This window comes from Metopolophium dirhodum, chromosome 6 (assembly GCF_019925205.1).
Source record: "Metopolophium dirhodum isolate CAU chromosome 6, ASM1992520v1, whole genome shotgun sequence".
Taxonomy (NCBI): domain Eukaryota; kingdom Metazoa; phylum Arthropoda; class Insecta; order Hemiptera; family Aphididae; genus Metopolophium; species Metopolophium dirhodum.
Genome location: NC_083565.1, coordinates 7421409 through 7447059, shown reverse-complemented (window position 1 = coordinate 7447059; position 25651 = coordinate 7421409). Strand labels below are relative to the sequence as shown.

The window sequence follows — 25651 nt, the reverse complement described above, 5'->3', positions numbered from 1 at the left end:
CGGATATGCACACATACCTATGTACCTACGTACCGTATTATATACTAAACGTCTATGCCCCTTAGTATTATATTGTTTGCTTAGTATAGGCGGATGACGATAATATGCGTAGGCGTATTGTGTTAGTCGACGTAATAAATGCATTGATTTCATTGCATTATTGTTCTTTTCAATATAATATTGGATTAATGGTTGCTGCGCTGAGTAGGCTAAATGTCATCGGCAGCGGAATCGAACTCCACTACCTCGGATCACTTGTTTAAGAACACAGCACAATATGATAGTTTATGAACATCACCCACCCTCCAACCACACTCACACACGCTTGGTATGCTTACAAACAGTACCAACTATAATATGATTTATTATTTTCTTTCGAGTAGATATGATATTTTAGCTTAATAGCTACAATACTGGATAGCCAAGTACCTACATCATAGTAGGTAGGTCGTACCTATAGATACCTACTCTAAATAATTTTGCAGCAGTCCTAAAAAATGTAAATTATAGTAATCATATAGATGTAGACTACCTAACCACTAAAATAATAATAATAATAATAATATTTTTAATCAGCAGTAGGTACCGCTAGCACAAAGATTAAAATTATCTTCACTCTTCGTGAAATATAATACTTACCTACCATAAAATGAAAAATAAGATGTATGGATTATGGATTTGTAAAATCCCTTGTTGAGTGTGGACTATGGTATTTGAAGAATTATAGTTGGTTCATTATTGGCTATTGCACTAACAATAATTACTAATTACTAACATATACCATAGAAGTGGTCAACATTTAAATAGCAGATTAACTTCTTAGGATAGATACGTAAAACCCACCATAGCCATAAAGGTGATAGTTTAATACATACCTAGGTACATAAATACATAACTGCCATTAATGTCTCTTTGTGGACTGTGGTATATTATTTGTAGACTTTTGAAAACATAACTATGATTATGAATTATGATTTATGACTGGGGCCGGAATTTCAATGCAAAATCCATTAGGTATTTTTTGTGTGCTCTATGACAATAATGCATTCCAAATACTTAGGTCTTAGGTACGTAATTTGTTTCATATAACACTATAGTTACACTATAGATACTTCAATGGTGCAAAATTTTATTTTGCATTTTTAAGCGTATTATCTTTGTAGAGCATAATTATTGATACATTGTACAAACTTTTAGTGTAAATTATAGTGTAGGAGATGACATAATAGTAAATAAAAGTAGAAATAAAAATATAGATGTGGTAAGTAAAAAAAAAAAAACGTGAATTACTAAAGAAACATTAGATTTTGTATAGTATTTTGAATGTCATACATCAACGACCAAAACATTTTAATCTAGTATTACATTAATCGGCATATATCGACCTTATATAATAAATAGAAATACGATAATAGTAAACGGAAGCATAATAATATTCAAAGGTTTTGAACTAAACACACTTCTTAAATTATAATATAATCAGTCATAATGCAAACTGAAAGACAATAATATTATATTAATATATGTATATATGCAATAAATAAATAATAATAATGATAATAATAAAAATAACAATAATAATATGCATGATTAATTTGTATGAATAGACCTATTAGGTCTAAACAGTAAAATATGCTAATCGCGTTTTAAAATAATAATAATAATATATATAGATAGAAAAAATAATATAATATATTAGGTAGGTAGTAGAAAAATTATAGCTTAGTATACAAAGTTATATATTTTTTCATTTATTTTGTTTTGATATAGGCCATGAAAAATATGTTTTATGTGCTGAACATTTGTCCATTTGCCCGGAGAAGTGTAAAATATTATATTTTCCAGCAAAAAAAAGAAAATGACTGATTGGCTGAAAATGTAATAACTTTTATATTTTAAATATGATTTTGAAAAAGTAAATCACCAATAATAGTACAATATTGTTCAACATTTGAACAATAACTTAAAATATTATAAAAAAATTTCACAAGAATAATATTATATTATAGTTCCATTAACCAGATAAATATATTTTGATAATTTATTTTTCACAACCTATATTATGAATACATTGTATTTAAAATTATTCACAACTTCACTAAAATGATAGTAAAAAAAAAAAAAAAAAACAATACATTACATTACATTACATTTACAGTATTTCTAACTTTGGTACCTACTACAATTCTATTCAACCAAATATTTTCCCAATTATAAATTTAATAGTAAAGTTATAATAATATAGTACAATAAATAGCTGCAGTTTTCATAACCAGTGCAGTTTTGTTGATACAGCAATGGGTCATAACTGCACACTTATAAGTTATTATTCTAAAACCTATACACACTGCACAAACATTTGTATAAACTTGTGTGATATATTTGATATGATAGAAATGAAAAAAATAATACATTTAATGGCTTGATAACAAATTGAATAATATTGTGTCATATTACTTGTATAATATTATCAATAATGATTCCCCCGAAAAAAATATTAGTTTTGCATATTACAAAATATGAGTAATGACCACGTATGGTTAGAATTTTTATTACTCGCTTACACACAGCTGATCACCTGGATTTGAGTTCAATACACAGTATTTGTGTACAAATTTCCATCAAATTTAGATTTTTGAATCTCAAGTCGAAAATATTACATTATATTGTTTTTGTGAGTCATCAATTATTGTAAGCATTTAACTTTTAATGAACCTATGCAATAATGTATAGGTAAGTAACAGTGTATAATCATTTTTTGCAACTGTGAAAGTAATTTAAATTTGCATGGATATTTATAGAAATTAATCACTCTAAAATATAAATTTGGTAGCTGTATATGAGTATTTGCCTTGTTGTACTTTTATATAAATTAAAAAATTAAAATAAAAAAAATTGGGTACAATATGATAAGTAGAAATTGGGCAGTTTTGTATTACAATATTTGTATGGCTTTTGACTAATTTTATGCAGTTATGAGCAACATCTAATTATAGATATACTATGCCACTAAAATTACTTTAATCATCTACTTAGGCATTAACTAAATATATTAAAAATATATTTGAGCACAAATAAAAATTATTCAAATGAAAATGGAGATTATTGTAATGCTATATAAAAATTAAATTAAAATAACAATATCCATTCACTAGGAAATAATATACAAGAGATTTGTTTGTATTATTGTTAAACAGTAGCCGTTTTTTTATCATAGGAAATTATGTATTTGTTGAAAGAAGTATAATAATTGAAAGAGTATAATACCCCGAGAATTCAAATTGAAGGCTATTATTTGTAATTTGTAATTTTTATTATTAATTATTTTTAATTCTTAAAATTGACTTTTCAAACTCAATATAAATACATAAAATGCAGTAATTTAGCAAAGGTTTTTAAAGAATTACAGAAGTCACTTCAAATCAAATAATAACAATTGTTTTTAAAATTATATTTACAACATGTGTATGGTAACAAAATGGATTATTGACATAGTTATTTTCAGGACATAATTTATTGATACCACATATCGTATTGAAGTTATAACAATTGTATTTTAAATGTCCTACTAATTTTAAATAAATAATATTACCAATTACTTCAATATTTTCGATTTTTACAGATGGTTAGAAAGAAAAAAATGGCGCCAAACCCCTTCATTGGATATTTGTTCTATTAATTTGTTTCTGAAGCTCTTAACCATTCTTCTAAACATTTTAAATTTTTTTGATATTAGTTTTAGAGAGTGTGTGGATTTTTGATATTTTGTTCTACATTTATTTTTCCACTTTGACCACTTGAGATGGGTCACAGTTATTTAGGCAATGGGATAATTCTGATTTTGTCCTAAATCCTAAATAAAAATTATGTAATTATAAATTTTCACTTATAGATGATAAAATTAAGCTATAGGCAAACAGTTAAGAAAAATAAAATAAAATTAAAAGTATAAAATAGGGGATACAATTACATATTTTAAAGTAAAAAATAAACAGTTACGGCATTAGAATTTAAGTAAAGTAATAATAATATAAAGAAGTTGACTTCTATGTTATATTCTAATAAATATAAAATAATATGTCACTTAGATTGAGATAAATGGTTACGCTTTATCACAGATGACGGAACGATCAGTTGATAATTTTTAAGTAATGACTAGTGGCTCGTCATCTGAAAAGCCTTGAACTGCTGGCTCATCATCTGAAAAATTAATAATTTGTTCAATAGTACAATCTAGTCATATAAAATTATTTTATGTACATATGGCATTTTTACTATTCAATTGTATACCTTTAAATACTCCTAATCCTACGAAAGCATGAACAAATAACCAAATTAAATTAAAAATGTATAGAATAAAATTATATTAACATCATTAAAAATAGGCTGAAAAGTATGAAAATATAAATCAAAATAAACTACTAACCAAGACTATCAACTCCAGTAAAAGTAGCTGATCCTGACCGTGTATCATATCGACTATTGGCAAATTGCACAAAGCTATTTTGTAGGTTCCGATGTCTAACAACGAAATATGTTAGACCTGCAGATAATCCTATAACTAATAAAACCAAAATCATAGACATCCACCCGGTATTGACACCAACAACGACCACTTCTGAAGATAGACTATCAACTGTAAGAACATTAATAATAATACTATTAATATAATAAAATTATTATTTATAAATGCAGATTTTGTTTTGAATATCATACTAACCATTTTGAGGAATAAATGAGAACACTTCGGACATTTTAGATACATAACCTTCATTTGTTGCCAGTTGAACAGCTACTGACAATTGGTTACTTGTTGGCGGATCAATGATGATAAATGGACTATCTTCAGCTTGATAGGTCTTGGCAGTTGTGACATTCAATTCACTGCCCTCAGACATATGCACCAAATAATGTACAGCCCTAGAAGATAATGTAAGTTTATATTAATTAATGATTAAAATAATGTTTATTTATGTACTCACGATGCCTGTAGAAAAGATACGTTAGGTTTATGCCAATATATTTCATAATGACCATCAGGCATACTGAACACCTTAACCTGATGTGGAGAAGGCAATTCTGGTGCCCGATAATTAATTAATGATGATGGAACAGCATTTGGTGTCATGGTTGATATACGAATAAAGTAATTGCCACCGTGGTGAACGGAAAAGTGCAATGAAGCTTCGGTGTCAGACACATTTGGAACAATGATTTCAAAATTTTTATTTTTATTGGATTCTAAAATATTTACCTTGAAGAAAATAATTGTATATTATAATTTAAATCATAATTAACATTGCTGTAAAAATAATTTAAAAGGTTTTTACTTTGTAAGACTGCTGAACTGGGTGACAAGATGCTTTCCAGCTTATAAGAATCATTGGTTGGTTTGAGTGTTCTAGCTGTTCAATTTGTATGTCTTTAGGTGGTACAGTTGGATCAAATGGTGTTATAATAGTGAAGGGTCTCTTAGATAATGGTCCAATACCATTAGGACCAATGACACCAACATCAATCATAAGTGATGTGCAAGATTCAATGTTGATGAGAATGGCTATAGTTGCTGAAGTATTATACTTTGGCCCTAAACATTTTTTTTATGTATATTAATATTTAAATCGATGAGTTTCCGAATTATAGCATACCATTAAGAAGGTCATTAGCATTGGTGCCCCAATAAACTCCATAGAGCCACTTGGTCTTTCCATACTGTTTAGGTGCATTCCATTGTACTTTAATTGTTGACTCTTTTTTATCTTTTATATTGACCAAAGAGCCAGTTATATTTGTCACAGATGGTAACGGTTGACCTAAATAAATAATTAATTAAAAATATTAAACACGATTAATAAACAAGTAGATTCAATATTATTACCATCAGTTTTTGTTACAATTGTATATTTCATACCAACGTATCGCTTGTTGTATGGTATTACATTTATTGTGTATGTTACACCAGGTGATAGTTTAGTAACTGAAAATGAATATAATAAAATCAATAAAATATTATATTTTTTAATAAAATAAAATTGTACTAACTTGTAAACTTTAATGCGTTATTATTGTTCGATATGTTAAATGACTGAATAGAATTGGGATATGGGCCTTCTTTAATTGGTGCCGAAGAAACAATAGTAAAACCATCAGCGTGTTCAACACTTTCCCAAGATACAGTGATGCTATTTTCTGTTCTTGTAGTAACATTTAATTTTAAATTGACATCCACTAAAGAATCCTCATCAAAATGGAACCTTTTTACTGCAGAATGTTCAGATTCAAACTCTGATAGCTTGGCTGTAACCTAGACACAATATTTAAGTTAATAATATAAAAAAGTAAACCATACCCACATGTGTTATCTGTCTTACAAACATACAACATACCAGATTTTGGTTCAGCAGAATCAATTTTATATTGCTAGCTTTAATATGAATAAATTGACTTACTATCAAACTCAATTAAAAAAACTTAGAATCTATCTTTATACTCTGGTTTTTTATATTTTATACCCATAACTCACTAAAAAATGTTAATACCATAACAAATCAATGAACAAACACAGATAATGTTCTTATCTTAAATTGTATAATAACAAATAAGTCTACTTAATTATTTTAATTGAATACTAAGAGGACACTACCCAGACAAATGAAACCATGTAATAGTCAACATAATGTGCTGCTCTACATTTGATATTTTGTATATTTTTATGATGGAAACAACATGTTGAGTCATTGTAACAATTACATTAAGAGGAACAGTAGCAATCAAATTTCATATTAAATAAAAACTTCTTATTAACGAGGAGTCAAGCCTGAAATGTACAAATTATGTACAGTAAAAAAATAAAAGTAAAAACTGTAGTAAATACAGCATTATTTGGAGTTACAAGCGATTTCCTTTCAAAAATGCAAACTTTTGTCAACTTTTTTTAATTTAATAAAATAATTTGTACATTTCTGATTTGATTGTGTATACTATAGTTAATAGCACACTAAAAAATCTTTAAAAAAAAAAATGAAGGTAAAAAGTTTTGATGATGCATCAGCAGATGTGCAGTAAGTTTAGATTTTGCTTAAAAGTTGATTGTCAAACTAAAAAAAAATAAAAAAATTAGACCCCCTTAAAGGGGTTTTTCATAACTTAAAGTATGCTATGATATGACGCCGACCAATCACTTCTTCATTGAGGACACATTGTATGTATATATATATATTTTTTTTTTTTTTTTAGCAACAAAAGATTGTTGTGGTAATGTGGTAAGTGACTAAAAGCCAAAATATTGAATATTTATTTTTTATGCCAGTTGTTTAAGTTATATTATACTAATTAAATTAGATTTTTAGTTTAATTTTTTTGATTTATTGAAAACTAAAAAAAAATTTAAATAAATGAAACTTACCCAAAAACTATATTCAATATTTAAACGATATAATGATGATCGGACAGGGTATGATTGTGTAGCATTATTATAATCAGCTTCGACAGACAAAACCATAGCTGGGTGAGGTGGCTCAACATAAACATTGTAAGATGAAATGCGACCAGCTGGATTTTCTGGTCTAGTCCAAGTTACCAAAACTTCTTCAGCATTTACTTGTTTAACTATTACATTCAGAGGAGCACTTGGAACTATAAAATAAAAAATTTTAAATATATTTTTAAGTATTACTTATTTATATTTGAAATTTAACATACCGCCTTCAGCAGTTGATGCTAATATGAAAAAAGCAGGTGGATAGATAGTACCAGGTACTTTTTTTTGACGGACAAAAACAGTCATATTATATGCAGTGTATGGCTTGAGTGATGTAAACTTATAATTAGTCGTCGATATCCAAGTCTTATTAACACATGTTTCTGGCATACGGGATTCACTGATAGAAGGTAAATATTCCAAACTCAAATTTTTTGGTGCCGCCCAATATAAAGACAGAGAATTTGAAGTTGTTTCGTGTTCATCAATAAACATTAAAGACACCTATAATAAGAAAAATTAAAAATTTTTAATAACTTACTACAGTCTGAAAATAAAATAAACTTAACAAAAACATTTTTAAGTGTTATCACAGTGTTATATCATAGAATATAGTGGAAAATAACCTTAAATGCATATTATGTAGAAATGAAATGTACAGTAAATAAAAAAATAAAGAAAGATAAACACAAACAGTTTAATAAAAAAACCTCCCCAAGCAATCAAACTTGCAATTTATTGTTAAATTAAAAATCACAGACTTCCAATAAAACTGAAACTAACATTTTATAATTTCATTATAATCCAACCGAATTTAAACAAAAATAAATTACAGAAATTTACTTCGAAAATCAGACTTGAAAGAATACAGAAAACTAGTGTCAAGCACTGCTCCAAATTCACTCAGCTTGGTGTAGAATAGTGGTAAATATTACTTATGTAAATATTTAAAGTACCTAATCATTAAATAACTTTGCAGATTTTGTAATATATTAAGGTGACTATTATGAAAATAGAAAAATTATAATTATTCTAAGTACTAACTGCAATCTAAATATAAAGAATTTTTTCTGCATGTGTTCAGAAAAACATATAATATGTATAATATATAAAAAAGAAAATGTAAAACAAATTGTGACAAAATATAATATAACTTGAACTAAGTAATTAATGGTACTCACTTGTATACTTAAAGTATTGTTTATTGTATCACAATACTCTTCATCAGTACCATCATAACAATCTTTATGTTTATTACATCGTCTTGATGCTGGTATACATCTGCTGCCATCACATGGGAATAGACCCATTCCACAACTTGGTGTTCCGGGAGCTACACGATTAGTAATTTTTTATTAAAACAATATATTTTTATTATTGATAGCATTATTAATATTTACTTTGGTTATTGTTGGTACAAAACATTTCATCACTAGCATCTGGACATTGTGGGGTGCCATCACAAACTTTTTCAATACTAATACACGACCCAGATATACGACATTTAAATTCTCTGCTATTATTTTTGCAGCGACCCACAAAGTTGTTGTTTTTACAGTTAGTTTCGTCTTCACCCTGATCGCAATCAAAAATTTCATCACATACCCATGAGTCTTCAATGCATAAACCTATGTCAAAAATAATCATTTATATATTAAACAAATATTTTATTAGTATAATAAGTATTTTAAATGTGAAAAAAAGCAAACCAGTGTTGCATTGGAAATAATGTTGAGGACACATATTCTTAGGGGTAACTATTGAGGTATTTGTTTTAGGACTAGTGGGAGTTAAAGTTCCACATTGCTCTTCATCTGAACCATCTTCACAATCCATTACATTATCACATTTCCACCAATAAGGAATACATTTTCCATTGCTACAACGGAATAACCATTCACTACAAGTACCCTAGACAATTAGAAACAAAATAACAATAACTTAGTAACATAAACAGAAGATATTTGGTTAAAATATTGTTACTAACATTAGTGATAAATGGTAAAGATGGAGTAGTTGGTTCAGCAGGATAAGGTCTAGTTGTAGACGAACAATTAACCTCATCACTTTTAACTCCATCATTACAGTCATCATCTCCATCACATTTCCAAGATGCAAATATACATTTCTTGTTGGCACACTTTAATTAAATAGTTGGTTGAAATGTTAAAAATTAAAATAAATGTATTAAATATAATACATGTAATAAATACAAACCTCAAATTGCCAAGATTCGCAATTTTCAATTCCACAATTAATTTCATCTTTACCTTCGGGGCAATCTTTTTCACCATCACATTGCCATTTGGCTGGAATGCAAGTATTTGCAGTACCGGGACAGTGAAAACTACTTGCTACAAGACAAGAAATTACATTTAGTATGTTACTTTTGGTATTGGTGAATTATAATTAGTCAGTATTTGTATGCATTTTTTTTAAAATTATTTATGAGAGTATCCAGTTTGATGGGAATACCAAAAAAGTTGATTTCCAGAGTATTTTCATTTTATAAACATCTAATTTGTTATCATCTATATTAATGGTTTCCCATGACTCACACGCATATAAATCTATGGGCCCCCGTATAAGAACTTTGTACAGTGTTGTCTTTGGATTATAGATCTATACATTTAGATACATTTTGGAAAGATTTTATTAATCCGGAAATGTTATTTTTTATATTTAAATTGTTTTGTTGTGTTTTTATCGATTATTTGATTGATTATTTGTTTTACTAAAGAAAGTAAGTAATAATTTACTATATTTTTTTTTTATCTGATAAGACACTTAAAATCTTTTTGTTAGACTGTATTTAACTAATTTTAACTTTTTTAGTATATATTATATAATACATCCAGACTTTTATTATAATGTATTATAATGTATAATAAAATATATATTTTATACTAACGTGGACAAGTTGTCGAAGAATTGTTGGAAATATTTACACAGTCAACTTCATCTGAACCATCATGACAATCATCTTCTAAATCACAATGCCAGTGCATTGAAATACATCGGCCATTTTTACAACGAAACTGTCCGACTGAACAATTTGAATACTCTAAAAAATTTCAATATAATGTAGTTTTATAGTTGGAGGCTCTAGTCTTTAAATTAAATTTAAAATGTTTTTTATCACTATCAGTGTTACAAAAGTTTTATTTAAAAGACCATATTGTGACTAGTAGCCAAATTAAATAATTTATTTAACTTAATTAGTTTAAAAAGAAGAACAGAAAATGAACTTTTTTTAATTACGTTATAAAAAATATTATATTTACTGCAATTTATTTCATCTGAACTATCCTCGCAATCAGGATCAAAATCACAGGTCCAATATGATGGAATGCACTTTCCATTATCACATTGGAATGAATTTGGACCACATGAAACTTTGGTACACTTGACCTAGATATTATTTAAATTTGTATTAATAGCTATATCACATAAATATATTTTACCGAAAAAAACCAGAATTAATCATATTTACTACCTATACCTAAAAAGAGGTACCTATTTTAACTTGTGATCTACCTATTTTCTGTATTATATTTTATCATAATTATTATTAGTATTAATCAAACAATTTTAGTTAGCTACTTGAATTATTATTAAACAAAATTAAAAAAAGGAACATAATTTTAAATCAGGTATAAAGAAAAATCTTACTTCATCTGAATTATCTCCACAATCATTATCCCCATCACATTGCCAATATTTAGGCACACAGTTACCATTAGCACATTGAAAATAATCAACTGAACAAGTATGGCCAGCTATTAAAGAAAACATAAATGTTTATTATTATATTATAAAACTTCATAAATAAATCAGTAGTCATCTTTCTAGTTGCCAATACAAGTAAGTGTTTTTCATATTTTAAGTTTTCTTATTCAATTTTACTGCAGTATTTTTCTTTATTATTAACCGATCTATTGAGTAACCTTCTACCAGTGGTGTATATAAAAAAAAATTTTGGGGTGGACTACAATAGATAGCAACTACCAAATGGATCTAGCACCTAGAGGCTGCTATAAATTTAAGGGTTTCTATACCAAAATCATCTTAGCATATGCTACAGGTGGTGGTAATTATTTATTTTGTTTGTTACTCGTCAGACTGTTGTTGATATGGTCGTATGTTATTAAGGAGTAGAGTAATTTTATCAACATAAAAATAAACATTGCATAAAGTATAAACTAATTAACCAACCTATAAATAGCATTTATAGTTAGTGAAAAACCATTATTATTATTGTCAGCCTGGCAGAATATTGATGGTGGAAAGGCAAAATGTCGTAAACGACATTTTCTGAATATTTTTAATTGTTCAGGAGCAAAAAACGAAATCACTAAAAATTTGGTCATGTTGTTCATAAATTAAGTAAAAAACAATGAATAATAAAATTAAAATACAAAAATATTAATTCAAAATTAAATCTATAGCAATAATAAATTTACCTGATGGACAAGTTCCATTTGCAAACGGTTCCTTAAGACCAGGACAAAGACAACTATTATCAGATTTACTCATATTATCTGGACATTGACAAGAAAACATTTGATTTGGTAAACCAAAACAAAAATGAGAGCATTTGTTATTATTTGAGCATTCGTTAGTATCAATTTGTGACATATGAGAATATACCTAAAGTAAATAAAAAATAATAATATAACATTTAGTTAATATATATATAAATATATTACTACACAATCATACTTTTAAATCCATTAATCCTGGTAAATGTGAAGAAACTGTTTGTATTTTAGCACCATGATCTTTATCTGACATAAATATAGAATTTTGTTTCCAATCATCCCAATAGATCCAGTCTTTAAGAATAGCTACAGCAAATGGATGGGAAACTTTTTCCTGAAATTAAAAATATGTCTATGAAAATGAATGTATTCATATGTTAATTAATAAAATTAATTTTAATACTTACATCATTTTTTATAACTTTTTTAATGTTATTTCCATGTAAATCACAAGAAGCAATATAATCATGGCGTGCATCCACCCAATATAATCGTTCAGCTATATAATCTACAGTTAGTCCATTAGGCCATTCAATAGAATTATTACTAATTAATGTTTTCACATCAGATCCATCTAAATTAGCTCTTGCTACTTTGGCTTCACCAACAGCCCAATCGGTCCAAAACAAATAACTGAAACAAATTTTATATAACATGTGTTAACATGAAATTAATAATCTACATACCCGAGTCTAGGGTGAACTGCTAACCCTCTAGGTTTTTTAAGATGGGTAGAACCTAGTATAGTCTTGCGCATATGTCCAGGAATCTTAGTATTAGTGCGTATAACCTCTATTTTAGCCAACGCACCATCAACAAAATAAAGATGTTTAGATATCCAATCATATGCCATTCCCTCAACACTACTAAGACCAGTATTCACCAAAATTTCCGGACCTTGTTGGCCATCGGATAAACATTGTCGCTAAAAAGGAAAAAATATTTTAAATATGAGTAGCAAAAAAAAATTTTAGTAGTAGTATAAATATTTAATTATGTATTATACCCCAATAGTGTCAGTAATAATATCAGCCCAAAAAACACAGTTATTTTTCACATCAAACTCTATAGCAATGACATTTTCAAGTCTTTTCACAGGTAATACAACATATGGTAAATTACCACTCAACCTAAGAATACGCTCTTTTTGAGCAACTAAAATAAATTCTGACTTTTCCCTAAAAAAAATTAAATTAGTACTTTAAAATGAGTTGTTTTAATTATGTATACAAACATACTCAAATGGACATGGAACTTCTTGAGGTATGAATTCTAATGAACGTCCACCTTTACACATATCTCCGGGTATTAAACGATAACCTTTTGTACGATTATACATTAAACCAGGTTTACAAGACGACGGAATTAGATACGGATCAAAGCTACTTGTTTTATTCCTAATACATTGTTTAGAATTTGAAAACCATGTAAATCCATGATCACTAAAAAATAATATAAATATTGATAGTTATAATTCATATTTTGTTCAAAAATATTTTATTTATAAGCTGTAAGAAGTAAAATATTCTTATCACTTAAAAAAAAAATTTAGTTTACCATGTATAATCTTCAATATCACAATCACATGTCTTGGTCTGAATTGGTCGATCATAATTCATTCCATTGTAACAATTTGCTTTAGGTGCTCTTCTTTGAAATATTTGAGTCTGACCAAGAACACAAGATGTTTTTAAATGATCTTTTGAAGTGATAGGAGACCAAAATTTGTAATCCTTTTTGGTACAGTTATAAGCTGTGAAAATTAATTTGGTTTTAATAAACAAATAGTCATTGGGCAGCAGCTATCTGTACAACTGGACAGCTGTAAAGTATTTATTTTACTGTCTTATAATTTTACATAATAGAATAATTATAATATTTATTGATTAAAATAAATTACTAAATGTAACTCTCTATTACTTTTTAGTTTTTATTTAATAATACTAGTAAAATACTTACAAAACGCGTTCTTTAGATCAATTTTAACTATTAACCATTCATGTTTTTCCATAACTGAGCCAAACATAGTAAAAACAGTAGTATTTTCCCCAGGTTCAGTCATTAATTCATAAACTTTTATTTGACTGTTGGTGAAATTTTTCTCAAGCCATGTTTCTCCTTCATCAGTTGAATAAAGAATTTGACTGGTTTCTTCTTTTTCACCTTTGTAGTATCGGACAGCAATCAAAATGCCTCCGTGATCACCAATGTTATAAAAATGCATTTCCTTTAATACTTGTCGCCATGTGAGTCCAGCATCTCTACTGACAAAAACTCCAGGATTGCCCTTTAATGATTTACCAACTACTCCAGTAGCCATAATAATTCCAGGAGCAGACTTTGATGATAAAATGAATGTATGAGTTCTAGTAACAGGATACACATGAGCAAACATTTGAGTAAGATGTAAAGAACAGTTATCCGACTAGAGTAAAAGAAAAAAAAAAGTTAATTCAAAGTTATGAAACATTATAGTATATTGTGTGGCAAGGGCAAGAAGTGAGCTATTTCAGGCACGGGTGGTGACATGTGCAGCACGAGCAGCAGGCAAGGGCCGCATTCTGCCCAACATTTGAATTGCTTTCCCCCACGAGCCACACATACTATTTTTTGTCACGCCTCTGCATTTATCGATCACGAAAAAGTCAAAGGTAATGCACTATGCAAAGATCTATGATACAACCTGACTATTCTACAAAACCAAGTTCATGAAAGAAAAATGTCATGTAGGGAGGTTATAATATGAATATAAGATGTAACCTAAACTTTACGTTTTGTAAGGAACGTGGTATAGATTTCAGTATCTGGTTAAGCAGGGAATACGCCCAGTACTTTTGGGGATTTTCATTTTACCATCCTATATTTTTGGGGATTGCCACTTTCCCGTCCGGCACTTTTTGGGATTCCCACTTTCCCGCCTGCTGGATGGAAAAAGGTCGCTTTTCAACGCTTTAACTGTCATCAAAAACTAAACTTTTGGTACAGGCGTGACAAAAAAATTATACGTCAAATATATATATATATATATATAACCTTTTCACAATGAGAGAAAGATCGCGTAACATTAAGCAATCTCCAATCAAAACCCCAATCAAAACTGATAAGAGTCACAATATGTTCTGGACCTATGTCCACACTTCCTGACTGCATTGAAGGAGAAACCTGTGAAACAATATAGATTCCTTGAAGTCCTTTAACTTTGTGTATATCTGCAAATGGTTCAGCCCACAAATCACTGAAACATAACATTATTAATTAAAATTAAAATTATTTAAGACTTTAAAATTAAGATTTTCAAATATTCCATGAAATAATTACTTTAAATTTGTATTTATTTTGGGGACATCTGGTTTTAAATAAAAAAAAATGATTCCTAAAGAGCATAGTCTAGAAACTTATAAATTTAACCATTTTTTCAAAATTACAATTGAACTTCAAGAAGTATGTTTAATTTGCTACCGCTTTTAGTGTTTTTTATAGTTATGCAAACAAGATTATTTTCATTTTTCGCGATTTATGTGTGAACGTGTGCGAGAGTTGCATCTGACGGTGGTTGCCCGACGCGGTATTACAGCGTTCTCGGAAACACACACTAATGTTCATTTACTACTCACACATAGACATAGCCCAAATGTTTATATCATGTGAATTGCTTATATATTACTCCTTAAGACATGATACGCTGGAGCCCCCTTAAGTAAATAAAAATTATTAATTATAATTATCAGCAGGTGTTATCTTCTATTTACGAACATTCTGTATAGTAAATTAATGATCAGCAGTTCTATTTATGTGCTGTTAGTTTTAATATTAGAGTGAATTCACCTATTATCAAACTTAAAAGTAAGAACATTATAACATTATAACATTTGTTATAAGTGTCGGTTTTTTTTTAATATTTTAATTTCAAAGTGAGATATTAGCACTTATAAATGGTGATATTTTACATACCTATACTCATATCTCATTTGAATATTAAAATATAGAATAAAAATCGATATTAAAAACAGATAATATTCTTAACTTTAAATTTTATATTGGTTAAGTCTTTATAATAGAAAATTGGAACTGCTGAACATAATTGTGTATATTGTACATAATACGAAGATAACAGAAGTGGGTCCGGAATCTTGTTCATTTAATAAGTTTAATTTTAACTTATACTTACTTATTAAATATAAAAATCAAATCAAAATATCTAATAACAATTATATAGTATGTAGATATTAAAATTATTTAGTTGGCATAATAATTAATCCCACAATTTATTATACAATATTAAGGTACAAACATTTTAAGTTTTTAAAAGAAGGGGAAAAAAATATATATTTACAAGTAAGGAGGGTTTTCATATACCCTATATAGATATCTGTAAGGAAAAAAAACTATCAATTATAAAAATAGGTGTAAAGAAGTTATATAATGGTTAGGGAACTGGCAACAGGTGAAGAGTATTCAGAACAAAAATTAGGGTTAACTACCCCACTTATGTGAGAAAAGCAAAATGTTTAAAACTTATAATTTAAAATGTTAATTCCTTAAATTCATGTTAGTATTAAGAACTTTTAGATATTAGATTTATTCTAATTATCACTGATCACATTTCTTCAATAAATACAAAAATAACATAAGTACCTAATTAAAGATTCTGTCCATGTAATGTTAGGGAAATATGCGACTACTCGTTCAAGTGACAAACTGAATGATACTGTGTCTTCATTAGAAGACTGTACTACATCTGATATATATAAGTTTGACAAAGTACGAGTATGAGCAACAGCAACCATTATTCTATTAGCAGTAATATCTGCAATATGGTAATCCCGTCTGTCAAGTTCTGTATCAAACCGAGTTCGAACAAAATTCCCTCCTTTGTAGCTAACCAATAGATCTAAATTATTCTAAAAAAACAAAACTTGCATTATTGTATTGAATACATTTTAAATTATTTTATAGATCAATAAAACTGTTATACAATACCTTTGAAAGTAGAACAGTCACAAACATATAGTCATCTCTTGCTTTCAATTGTAATACATTTACAGCTAAAGTAGATAAATTATTTTGACCAGAATTGATATTTTCTGAAACAGCAATTACAGTGGATGTAGTTGCCGATTCTTCGCGTTGTATAACCAATGAATGTCCACTTTTATACAAATTCCATTTAGTTGGAACCCAGAAATATGATTTAACACGCTCTTCAAGCATAGTCCACGTGATACCAAAATCGTGAGTTATCCATAACTATAAAAATAAAGAAACATGAAATTAGAATTAAAAACGTTGAATCATTTTTTTTTTTTTTACTGCAATAATTCTGTTTTATTCTGCATATGTTATGAATATTATATTAAATATTATTTGTATTATTTTAATTGAAAATTTTTTTTAAATCTAAATCCCTAATGTTTAAATATTAAAAACTTCAGTTGTTTTTGGAATTTGAGTTAATATGTGTACGACTAATGTATTTTAAGTATGTTAAAATAAATTATGTACATACCCATATTATTCAATAAATATGTTTGAGCTATAATTGAATATGGTTAGTTGAGATAAATAAAATATATAAAATACGGTTATTTTTTGGATATTATGTTCTATAGCGTAATTAGGAATTGGATTTTTTTTTTTTTGGGGGGGGGGGGGGGATATACGTTTTTAGCAAACATGAATGGTCATTATCAATACTTTAATCAAAATGTTAGCAGTAAAAAAAAATGTTTTGGGAGGGATCTATCCTGCCAATTACGCCCGTGAATGGCGGTGATTATCCATCAGCAAAAATCGGTTTAAATATGCTTTGTAATAAATTCCGCTATTGTACTCCAAACTTTTTAGTATTTATCTGTCCTTTATGAACATACATATGTCATATAGTGAATATCTTGATATTCTTACCTTATCGACTATTGTTGTCCATAATTTAAGTGTTCAAATAAATTTTAAATCACAAACTATTATTTCACTGTGACTCACTTTAACAATATGACTTTATATTTGGTGTACCATAACAAAGAAAATGCAATATGATTTTTGCAATACCATGGTGCACTTCATAAGTATCATACTTCAAAGTTTGGTCACAATAAGAACTCGAGTTTCAGGTCAAAAGTGTTCCAAGTGCAAGGACATTTAAGGTATTTAAAAATACACATGGACTTATAATTCTAGACTACCTTTACAAAAAATTGTCAAGTTCATGTTTAGTGGCCAAAAAAGTTGACATAAATACAAATTTACAAAGATGAATTAATTTTACAAGAGGTATTCAACTGATAGGTTAAACAACTAATGATAGGAACAATTATTTATGAGAGGTATTATACAATTATTAAGTATATCCACATATATGTTTATAAGGAAGAAATATAAACCCAAAATAAATACTTAACAGTTTAAAGTACAATAACAGTCAATTGACTGCTGGAGTGTGATAACCGAAAAGTACCAAACAAGATAAATATGTTTCATTGGTAGTAAATAAAAAATAATAATAAGCAGTGTTCGGACTTATCTAGATAATTATTTGTTTATCTTTTATCTTATCTAGATAAATAGTTACAAGGTATCTAAACGTTCATCTTAGATAATTTTTTTACTAATCTAAATGAATTCATCTAGATACATTTTTTATTGACAAAAATCGCGAAATTGTACAAATTGTACAAACGCATTTTAAATATTTATACAGATTCTCAAACCAAGTTTATGGTTTATAAATAATGTAATTACTTTTATTTATATCTTTATTATTATTATGAGCCTAGTGCCCAACTAAAATATACCTAAATTTAAAATTGTATCTTATTTTTATCTAGATAAATATGAGTTAAGTTATATTTTATATCTATCAAGATACATTAGAGTTGCATTATCTTTATCTTATCTAGATAAAAAACTACTAATCTAATCCGAACACTGATAATAAGACATTTAAAAACATAAAAGTTGGTTAAATGAATTTAAATTATCTTTCTTATTTTAAAATGCAACTTCATCATTATTATTTATTATATTATAATCAAAGGAGTAATAAGTGATTCCAAAACAATAAATAATTTTTTCTAAACATTTTTGTCATTAACATTAAAAAAAAAAAATTATTAAATTACCCATACTAAAAAAATATTAATTTGATCTTAAATTGTGTCTCTCTTTGAAATGGTTTAAAACAAATTAAAAAATCATAATTGATTTTAACCATAATCAAATCATAACTCAAACATTTAGATTGTGTATCTCAAAACTGGAATTGAAAAGAATCTATAAAATTATTAAGTATCAAAATCAAAACCAGATCAGAAAAAACTAAAAGGTTCCTGTCCCTGATAAAAACATAATATATATTAGAACATCCGGTTATGTCCTAATACATTTTCTCCACAATCAATTCAATTTGAAGGACAGGAAATGAAAAATATAGATATGGGTACCACACTAACATCCTACATAAATGCTGACCAACGTTATTTAAAATTATAATAGTACTAAAAAAAATTATAACAACATAGCAATGATAAAATATGAGTGTTGATCACAATATGACCTTAAAATAGTATAAAATATAGGTATTATAGTATTTAAATATAAATTGTACATACTAGTTTTGTAGGGCTAACTTTGTCATGGACAATAAACACAAGTGGTGCATCAGGTTTATAAGTCACTTCACTGGGCACAAATGACAGTGGAATGGATTTGATAGTTTTACTATGATCAGTTGTTGTAAATATTTTACGGTTTATTACATCTGTGTACACACACTTTAGTAGAAAACAAAATATTAATAAATATATAAACCATAATTAAATAATAAAAATTACATATGATTTAAAGGTAGGATGTATGTAAAACTTGTCAATAGAAGCATATAGATTTTTAGTAGCATCTATTTTAAATTCTTCCGTCTTATTAAGATAAGTATCTCCATAATCATATGATATGTATACAGATGAAGAAGGATATCCTTCACGAGCCAAGCATATGATAACATTTGAGTTTTCACCGACCCAGTGTACCATCAACTGTTGCCGAGTTTCATTTAAATGAAAAACCTGAAAAAATAATATTAAGATTAAAAATAATTGTAAATAAATTTATATTATATTAGTATTAATTTATTTTCTTTTGCACTCAGTTTCATTAAAAGAACTCTTACTACCTACTTACTTAATTTCAAATATAATTTTAATGGACCACTTCCAAATATTTAAAAAAAAATGTCAACACTCATTTACTTCTAAGTCCGATGAGAGATAACACAGATTCTGCGCATTCCCATACAACACCACATTATGGAAACCGATTCTACTACGGCAGGGTGTGGCATGGGGATGAGCAGAAGAAGCAATTTTTGTCAGGCCACAAACATATTCTCTTACTGGATAGAGTATATTGTATTAACTATTAACATATTACATCTACTTCTTTAATAAAGTTTTTAAATAAACAGTAAGTCATCGTTTAACATTGTTTTGCTATTATGTCCTAACATTTTAAATCCTTGTTATGTTTAACAATGTCACGGTTTCAGTATAACGGCCTTTTTAATATCAGATTATATCAGATTTAATTTTAGTCAACCTTGCGTGTAATGCATTATATATGTGTTTATAAAATCCAAAGGTTTTTCTCCAAAAATGATGATATTGATTTTATTGACATGACTAGCATACACAGCTTACTGGGTAGACAAAAATCATTATCCACACGTCAATGAGTTTCTTGGAGTCGCGATCATATTATATGTACATAATATTTTGTATTAGTTCTTAATAAGTTGTTTAACGACACTTTCTTGTCCTACAATATACAGTTGTTGTGTATTAATTGTCATTATTATGTATTATATTTTATTGTTATTTGTTTCCATTAGTAGGAACACATCCCAATTGAATGAGTGTTAAAAGTGTCTCACTTAAGAGGACGCTACATTAATTTATTATCTCCGTCTTACAAGTACGTAACATAGCAAATTTTACGCTCAGGAGATCACATTGTTTTGACATCTTAAAATACTCTTAACCCACTTTAAAATTAAAATATAACAAAAAGGTAATGGATGCCCTAGATTATAATCTTACCTTTAAATTGTATAAGGGGACAATTCACTCTAATTTTTAAACTAACAGAGCTAAACGTGATCTGCTGAGCATAAAATTTGCTATGTTACGCAATTGTAAGACGGAGAAACAAATTTCTGTGTAGCATCCTCTTAATTTTTTTTCGTTCAATGTTGTGTTTTCTAGAAACCTAACCTTGTTCACTACAGTTATTTTATGCAGAGTTAAAAAAAGTTATTCAAGTTTAAAATTTTCAAACTAGAATAACTTTTTATTTAGTCTGACATCGCAAGAAATACAAATGACATTGCATAGTAAATGTTCTCCTCTTTATAGGGTGAAAATTTGGTTGTATAACTTGAACTACAGCCCGAATGGTTCTCACCCGCGCATAACAATTTATGGTATGTACTACAACTTCAAGAATAATTTTTTACAGTTATGTAAGTATAATATGTCATTCATTGTGACAGTCATATCTGCCCCGTATCTCCTTTAAATATGTTTTAAAGTATTTAAATTATTTTTTTATTTATTTAAATATATTGTGTCATTAATCTAAAGGTTAATCAAATAGATAACCTGTAATAAGAAATAATCTACTATTTAATTTTACTTTCTTAAATATTTAAAAAGTAATATATTAAGTAACCCGTTGATTAGTAGGTATTGGTGTATATTTACGTAATTCATAGGTTGTAAATTGTGATATTAAATTACTGTACTTTGCTATATTATTTGTTTATTAGTTTGTAGATAATTAGAATATAACCCTCTAGGTACCTTCAACACAAGCGTTGCTTATAGAAGATATATCAACCAATTATTGTTTACAAAATACTTTATTAATTATATTGTTCAATAAATGGGTAAAAATAATAAGCATAAAATTAAATAATATTTGTATAAAAAGTATAATCTGCGGGTGCTAAATGGTTGATTTGATCAAGCCTCTTAATTTAACTGTTTCTGTTTGGCAGGGTGATAACATTTTTACTGTTTGTGGAGGAGTGATAACAGACCAGTAGGTACCTGTATTATTATTAGTTATACCTAATTTAATATAAAATAAACACCTCTCAACAATATAAAGGATATATTATATTATGCTGTACTCAGAAACTTTATTTTGTACATAATTTCTTTTGTAATTTGAGATGAAGACCCAAACATTGTCGCAAAAAATGTATAACAGCCAATTTCCGGCAAGCCCCCCAAGAGGTTGAAAAGTAACTAGTGTGACCTATGACTTTGTATAATAAGTTACAAACGTAAATTATTTCACCAAACTAAACAAATAAATTTCGGTTACACATATTAGGTAATATAGGTAGATATGGATAATTAGGAGGTACCTTCTATTCATGTTATACATTATGACAATTATGTAGATAGTCAGATTTTATCATTTAAATGTTAAACCTATGATTGCATAAATCACTTGACCTGATAATTAAAAACACACACATAAATCTCTAAATACATATTCAATGAAGTAGGGTATCTAACCTATGAACGAGGAAATTAATCAACATCAACAAGATTATAAGCATAGGTAACTATTGTTTGTTGTAATTTTAAAAGTATTAAATAGTAATCGACAAAGCATATTGATGTGTCTTGTACAGTTACATGAGTTTTATGTATAGTCCGAGTTATAGTCTTACTACCTCCCAACTCCAAAAAGTAGATATCAAAAATCCAAACTAATAGGTACTAGAAATTAAAAATAAAAATTTTGTTCTGCCGACAATTAATAGGCATAATGTTGTATATTTTATTGAATGCATGTCGCATGGTAATGTTATACATGTATTTCAAAAAAAACACAATGTATTTCATCAACTAGGTACCTAGATAAAATATATGTTTAATTCAAGGCTAAGTAATTCAAGCTAAGTGCAAAATGATAAGTGATCCCTTAGTTCAAACATTTAGCACAACACGTATTTTCTGTATTCATACTACCTATACCTATAACTATATTCATTAGTTATTGAAACATATTATACTCTATATTAGGATGGTATATGCCGAGACAATTTAAACGGGAAAATAGTTTTAAACATTTACTTTGATGAAATTATTTTTATCTTAATCTTTATATAGGTAGGTAGGTAGGGTACCTATATAGATGGATTTTTATAAAATTGTCTTATCCTTATTTAGGCGAATGTGTTGCTGCACTACGAATGTTCTCAATTACACCACTCGTACGGCTACAACTAGGCAGTCGGTGGGTACCTATAACAATGTCTGCAAACACTCACTTTGGACGTTATGTTTCCGTCGGAAACGCCGGGCAATATTGACGGCGACAGGCTCTCTCGTTTGGTCCTGGCACGGTATGCGGACGAACCATGATCGAGGGCAACATCGGCTAGCCGGTCGGCGAACGGCTGCGGTACGCGTGCACGGTCGTCGTCGGTGTACACGGACAGCGACAAGACGCCGGACGCGGTTACGGCGAGCGCCGCGCAAACGTACAACAAAACGGTATTCATAGTGTTCACTGTGTCGTCTGTGCGTCGGCGGACACTTTGAAACGGCACATAATAATAATAGAAATTATAACGAACGACAAAGGCGCAGAACGGACGGCGACGAGTACAAGACTTGTGCGCGGTGCACGTCGGCGACGGACTGTCGCAGTCTGACTGAGAGACCGTCTGTCCACGGATGACTCGAACCACCACCACCACCACAACTAGCTCGAGGCGGGCGCGATCTGATACGGACGAGTTGTCGACGGTTTAGTGGTGGTAAACGAATACAACAGTTGTAGTTATCGACGGGCGATAGGTTTCGGTGCGCTGGTGGTCGCAGTCGCGGTCGTTGTCGCCGTCGTCCCACAATAACAACAACTGTGGCGATTCGCACTCGACCATTATACTGTGTTATACTGTTATCGCTGATAAGTGATAATGAACGCTCATCATTTAATAATAATAATAATAATAATAATAATAGAGCTGATATTTTGAGTAATTTATTCGCGGAGAAGACGCAAACACGTCATGCCTGTTATTATTTTAATACATTATAATATCAACTGTTGTAATACGCGTACATCTCAACCACGGAGCAGATAAGACGACCCGACGCACGCACGCACGCACTAAAGTTCGCCAAATAAAATGAACACACACACACGCGCGCGCGCGCGGAAGCACTGCACGCGCTCTACCTCACGACATGGCGGGCGGTAGGTAGATGTGTGTGTGGGTGTGTGTGTATGCGCGCGCGCGGGTGAGAGTGTGTGTGTGTGTGTGTGTGTGTGTGCACGGCTCGTCTCATCCGCAGCTGCCGAGCAATTTGCGGGACCGCGGCGGCCGTTCGTCCCGTCGCCGCCCCGTGATCGCCGAACGCGTAAGATCGCGCGCATCGTCATGGAAGATGGAACCAACGCGCGATTTTACAGACGACCCCGCAGGTTTCGTCCATGACGACAATACAACACTGTCAACTTACTCAGGGCCTGTTTTACAATCATAGTTTAAACCTCGGTTACGCTTAACCCATCACTGATTTTACCGGCCGAATTCGGTGGTTTAACGATTGTAACACGGGCCCTTAGTGCTTACAAGACGTTACAGCTATATAGAATATTATATTATGCAGTCAATGTCCGTCTATAGTGATAAATAATAAATACAAATATTATGTGTAATGTGTATTAATCTAATAATCTATACAAGTTACACGTATATAGGTATATACTTTAATATACAAGCATAAAACCCTTAACTGCTAAAAACGGACGGACGGAGATTTCTCTCCATTTGTCCATGACAGTCGGCACTTCCGACATCGGCTAGCTGTCAAAGTCTTCCACTCTTGGCTCTTCCCGAAAACCATTACCTATATATAATTATTAATTATACATAATTGAAGATGCGCAATTAAGACACTGTAATGACTAATGTTCCTCTAGGTACATAACTGAGTCTATACTGAGTGGTTCGTATACGACTGAGCACACTCTCTTCCGATGCAAACGCCTGAGTCGTCCTCCTGTGGTCGAAGATATGCCGGACAATCTGTGCGGCCCTACCTTCGAAGACCTTCCGGATTTCCCTCGGGAGAGAGGTCTTGTCCGGTTGTCCTTGAGGAGGCAGAATAGACTTTCAGGATCTTCTATGAAATGGTTGAGAAGATTGTGACCCTCGAGGAGAGCGATGATAGAGCTTGCCAGGCGGCGGAGGCTGCTGGGAACTATGACAAGCTGCCCGGCTTGAGAAAAGGGCACTCAGTACGTGACGTCCAGGACGACGGGTTTAGGTCAGTCCGAGTAGATCTTTAGATAAAATAATAATAACAGCTGTACATTAAATTATGTGAGGGGATAAGACGGGGCCGGGGGCACCTCCTGGCTATCCCCGCGTGGGCTTTGCCAACTGTAAAGGTTAACTCTCATGATATGTTTGTAGTTTACACATATACCTCTTCGCTGAGGAATGTCATCTTCGGCACATGAGATCAATCAACATATTTTTATAAATATTATTGGCTTAAAGGGGCTCCAGCGTATCATATTTTAAGGAGTAATATTTAGGCAATTT

The 25651-nt window shown here is 29.6% G+C and overlaps 1 protein-coding gene across 2 annotated transcripts; it reads right to left on the bottom strand.

The window, feature by feature from the left end:
* Positions 1–1496: 1496 nt before the first annotated feature.
* Positions 1497–24208, bottom strand: LOC132946083 (sortilin-related receptor-like). Of its 2 annotated transcripts, XM_061015905.1 has the most exons (33): positions 23360–24208; positions 19851–20081; positions 19629–19790; positions 17002–17268; positions 16657–16922; positions 15055–15256; positions 13981–14446; positions 13579–13774; positions 13260–13463; positions 13028–13199; positions 12708–12946; positions 12429–12654; positions 12203–12355; positions 11944–12130; positions 11153–11259; positions 10765–10891; positions 10392–10544; positions 9698–9834; positions 9468–9620; positions 9190–9391; positions 8881–9108; positions 8662–8813; positions 7702–7984; positions 7406–7635; positions 6043–6304; positions 5879–5977; positions 5649–5813; positions 5331–5587; positions 4983–5254; positions 4721–4920; positions 4427–4636; positions 4291–4308; positions 1497–4200 (listed from the first exon to the last, which is right to left on the bottom strand). In XM_061015905.1, the coding sequence occupies exons 1-33, from the start codon at positions 23591–23593 to the stop codon at positions 4145–4147; spliced, it is 6516 nt and encodes a 2171-aa protein (XP_060871888.1). In that variant the 5' UTR covers positions 23594–24208; the 3' UTR covers positions 1497–4144. The 2 variants fall into 2 exon arrangements, with proteins under 2 accessions (XP_060871888.1, XP_060871889.1); XM_061015906.1 differs by lacking the exon at positions 4291–4308 and having other exon boundaries at positions 23360–24207.
* Between the last annotated feature and the right edge of the window lie 1443 nt (positions 24209–25651).